This window comes from Montipora capricornis, chromosome 1, assembly GCF_036669925.1.
Source record: "Montipora capricornis isolate CH-2021 chromosome 1, ASM3666992v2, whole genome shotgun sequence".
Taxonomy (NCBI): domain Eukaryota; kingdom Metazoa; phylum Cnidaria; class Anthozoa; order Scleractinia; family Acroporidae; genus Montipora; species Montipora capricornis.
The window spans coordinates 20,799,520-20,802,019 of record NC_090883.1 but is presented as its reverse complement, the minus strand read 5'-3'; the positions used below and the strand labels follow the sequence as shown (position 1 = coordinate 20,802,019).

Sequence of the window (2,500 nt, the reverse complement as noted above, 5' to 3'; positions counted from 1 at the left end):
AGCGAATGTATCTCTTGTACCTAAAATTCCGAATTGTATTCGAGGTCATGCAAGTTCCTGTGTTAACGGCAACAGAGAAGAACGATTACTCGAAAAAGGTTTCGAGCGTTTACAGGTAACTTGATCATCTTTTGTCTTTTTAGCTACACCCTCGGTGAACCGAACTTGTCCTCCTCATTACGACTTACTCGATGATGACTGCCTCTTTGTGTCGTATGATGTTAAGCTGTCGTGGCAGGAGGCTCGCGAAGCTTGTCAACGTGAGAATAACGGAGATTTAATGAGTGTGCATAGTCCCTTTGAACAAGGTAAGAGCTGCCGAAATAAAAGTTAAATGTTATGTGGCATGCGGTATGCCATGCACATCTTTAATTTGTTATTGCGGTTTAATACAACCGCCGGAATAGATAACTTATACTCCACCAAACTTAAATAATTTCTTTATCAAAAGTTAGGTAAGTCTTCAAACTGCATTTTTTATCAGAACTCGGGGTGATATAAACATCAGTCCTCTCTATAACCTTCACTCAGTGGACTAAATTACAAGCACATTGATCTAATTGGCTGTAATATCGTATGACTTTCTCAACCAATCAGATCCTATCGATAACATTTTCAAAGCGAGAGTAGCGTGCATTTGTTTGAGCCCAGGAGTTATAGATACCATCGTCCGGGTGAGTGTAGCCTGACAAGATGACCTCCCCTTAGGTTGTCGAAACGTTAGTCAATAGGGAACTTAAGCATCGACAACGGCAACGTCAACAACGGCACACCCTACACGTGCCTTTTTTAGCCTTTGTCAATTTCTTTGCCGTCGTCAGCAAAACAACTACGTGAAATAGCCAAATTTTGAGGTGTTATCAAGGACGTCAGTACTTGAGGTTAAATTTTCATTTCTCCCCTTAAATGAAGTGCCTTTCCGACGAGTGTTATTTTTGAGGAAGTACCACAATCTTGTCATATCAAAAAGGTTGAAATATTCGATCATTATCAGCTTCTGACACAGTTAGACACAGTTAGAGAAGTGGAAATAATAGAGATTTCTTTTTTATGATAATTATTTCCACTTCTCTAACTCAGTTTCATGTTGAAGCTTGGTTACGTTTCAGGAACTGTGAAATGGTCTATTTCTAGGGTCCTAACAACTATAAAACCAAAACATGAAAGTATAAAATATCAAACGAGGTTAATAAGAGTTTCTATTAAGGGTTCATTGTCTTAACAACTCTTGATATAGAAAGGTTAGATCTTAATTTCTTCAATGCTAACTAACTGCTTTAAGTGTCCATCATAAGAGATTGATAGCAGTCCTAGATGAATAAAAATTATATATGGCACTGTAAGGCCTTGATAAAGTTAACTATAGATAATCGAATTTGCTTTGTGTTGGACATAGAAAATAGATACAATTTCTAGGGTCTTAATATCTTTAAAACCAAAACATGAAAGTATAAAATATCAAACGAGGTTAAAAAATGTTTCTATTAAGGCTACATTGTCTTAATAACTCTTGATGTAGAAAAGTTAAATCCTAATTTGTTTAGGGTTATAAGATATTGAAACCAGCCCTAGATCAATGACTGCCTCTTTAAGATCATCTTCGGTGGCATCTTCCAGATAGTTAAAGGAAATTGTCTCTTCATCTAACCCTAACCCTAAAACCTAAAACCATAAGATATTGATACCAGCCCTAGATCAATGACTGCATCTTTAAGACCATCTTCGGCATCTCATAATTCAAAGAAATCGTCTCTTCATCAGGTATCGAGCGTTCTTCAAAAACTTTAAGGTACATAACATCTCCTTCGATTAAAATTCCATCGATAGTTTCGGTTGTTCATGTCAAAATATCGCTCGAATTGGCACATAACAAAGCTGAAAGACTCATAACACTGTCTTCCACTAGAAACATCGCTAAAACGATTGTTACCTTGATGGATACTTCCGCCAGAGGAATTGATAAACTTCAGCACCTACCTGACTCATCCTGTAGCAAAAGAACCGGACCGCACGGCGGAGGTGCGAAAATACCGACCACGTGACTGTGACAGCGCACATCATTCATTGAATACCGCTAAGCGCAAATACTGTATGCCGCAAATTCATCCATCGCGTCAAAGTCCAAAGTGATCAGATACTCTCGTGCGACACAGGGTACCCGCAAATGAATAAGTAATGTATTTTTTTTCGTTGAGAATAGTGTGCTGCTCGCTCGCTACGCTCGCTTTTAGTCAGTTAAGTAGATCCCTTGAGCCAACAGCGCATCGCCCCCAGGAGGATCGCAAATGGATTCACAGTCCACGTTGAGGAGAAATTGAGAGAAAGGTACGGGAAACTCAACACTGGACAACTTCTGGGGAAAACTGTAATTGCCCTGAGCGGGATTTGAACCCACGTCCCCATGATCACTAGTCGGGTGTGATGACCACTACACTATCACGAAAACCATGCTGGCAACATGGCTGATTGATCACTTAATGTGTGGCATTTTACGTGGGAC

At 39.4% G+C, this 2,500-nt stretch overlaps 1 protein-coding gene across 1 annotated transcript in view; it reads left to right on the top strand.

Moving 5' to 3' along the window:
- Nucleotides 1-2,500, top strand: part of LOC138060118 (macrophage mannose receptor 1-like) — a 91,962-nt gene that overhangs the window by 47,722 nt on the left and 41,740 nt on the right. The window contains 1 exon segment of the mRNA XM_068905833.1: nt 144-308. Coding sequence (XP_068761934.1) covers nt 144-308 — 165 coding nt within the window.